Source organism: Nicotiana sylvestris, chromosome 5, assembly GCF_000393655.2.
Source record: "Nicotiana sylvestris chromosome 5, ASM39365v2, whole genome shotgun sequence".
In the NCBI taxonomy this organism is placed as follows: domain Eukaryota; kingdom Viridiplantae; phylum Streptophyta; class Magnoliopsida; order Solanales; family Solanaceae; genus Nicotiana; species Nicotiana sylvestris.
In genome coordinates this window covers 70,891,407-70,892,859 of record NC_091061.1, presented here as the reverse complement: position 1 = coordinate 70,892,859, position 1,453 = coordinate 70,891,407, and the positions used below count along the sequence as shown (strand labels likewise).

At 41.6% G+C, this 1,453-nt stretch overlaps 1 protein-coding gene across 1 annotated transcript; it reads right to left on the bottom strand.

The window, feature by feature from the left end:
• Nucleotides 1–222: 222 nt before the first annotated feature.
• Nucleotides 223–906, bottom strand: LOC138868805 (uncharacterized). The gene has a single exon (XM_070146377.1). The coding sequence runs from the start codon at nt 904–906 to the stop codon at nt 223–225; it is 684 nt and encodes a 227-aa protein (XP_070002478.1).
• Between the last annotated feature and the right edge of the window lie 547 nt (nt 907–1,453).

Sequence of the window (1,453 nt, the reverse complement as noted above, 5' to 3'; positions counted from 1 at the left end):
ACAAAACCATTCATGTGCGGTCCACAAGTCCCGGCATATACATCCTCAAGTAGCTTAGAAGCTTCCTTTACGTTGACACATCGTAGCATACCTAAATCAGGAGTTCTCCTATACAAGTTTCCTCGACTGTGGAAGAAGTGATTGGACAATATCCGGAGTATGCATTTCTTAGTGTGATTTGCGTGCTCCAAATATTCTCCATTCAATAAATACTTCTTGATGTCATGGAACCAAGGCTTTCCATCCGTCTTCTGCAACATGAGCATAATATGCCGACTGATTATGGATCCTCACCAGAATAGGGTCAATATAATTCTTATATGGATGTTGTATCATAGATGACAAGGTGGCCAATGCATCGGCAAATTCATTCTGAATTCTAGGCACATGTTGGAATTCTATCTTCGTGAATCTCTTTCTTAATTCCTGTATATGGTGCAGATATGGCAATATCTTGGAATTATAGGTAACCCATTCTCCTTGTACTTGGTGCACAAGCAAATCTGAATCACCGATCACCAGTGGCTCATGAATGTTCATGTCGACTGCCATGTTGAGTCCTAGTATGCAGGCTTCATACTCTGCCATGTTGTTTGTGCAGGGAAATCTGAGTTTAGCAGATAGCGGATAATGTTGACCCGTTTCTGATACCAAAACTACTCCAATGACTATTGTATTGAATTTTGTGGCTCCATCAAAGAACATCCTCCAGCTGTCATATGCTTTGGTAATGTCTTCTTCTATGAACCATACTTCATCATCAGCAAAATATGTTTTCAAAGGTTCGTATGCTCTTCCCACCCGATTTTCAGTAAAGTGATCTACCAATGCTTGTCCCTTGACCGCCTTTTGAGTTATGTAGACAATATCGAACTCACTTAACAGTATCTTCCATTTCGCCAACATTTCAGTCAGCATGGGTTTGTGGAATATGTACTTCAGAGGGTCTATCCTAGATATGAGGTACGTAGTGTAGGCACAGAAGTAATGCCTCAATTTTTGAGCTGTCCAGATTAAAACACAACACGTGCGTTTGAGCAGAGAGTACCATTCTTCATAAGGTGTAAACTTCTTACTCAAGTATTATATGGCTTGCTCCTTTCTTCCTGTCTCGTCACGTTGTCCCAAAACACATCCGAACGGTCCATCTAATACAGATAGATAGAGTAGCAAAGGTCGTCCTGGTTTTGGCGAGACTAGAGCTGGTGTTGTGGACAGGTACTCCTTGATCTTGTCAAAAGCTTTATGACAATCCTCGGTCCAGCTTGTTTCGGCATCTTTCCTTAGCATCTTGAAGATGGTTTCACAAATGACTATGGACTGTACTGTGAAGCAACTGATATAGTTGAGACGTCCTAGGAAGCTCATCACATCCTTTTTGCTCTTAGGTAGTGGTAACTGCTGAATAGCCTTGACTTTAGATGGATCCAGCTCGATCCCTCGATGACTGATG

Excerpts from the sequence above, each read along its gene's own strand:
- LOC138868805 (XM_070146377.1), bottom strand. The coding sequence starts at position 906 with ATGTTGGCGAAATGGAAGATACTGTTAAGTGAGTTCGATATTGTCTAC.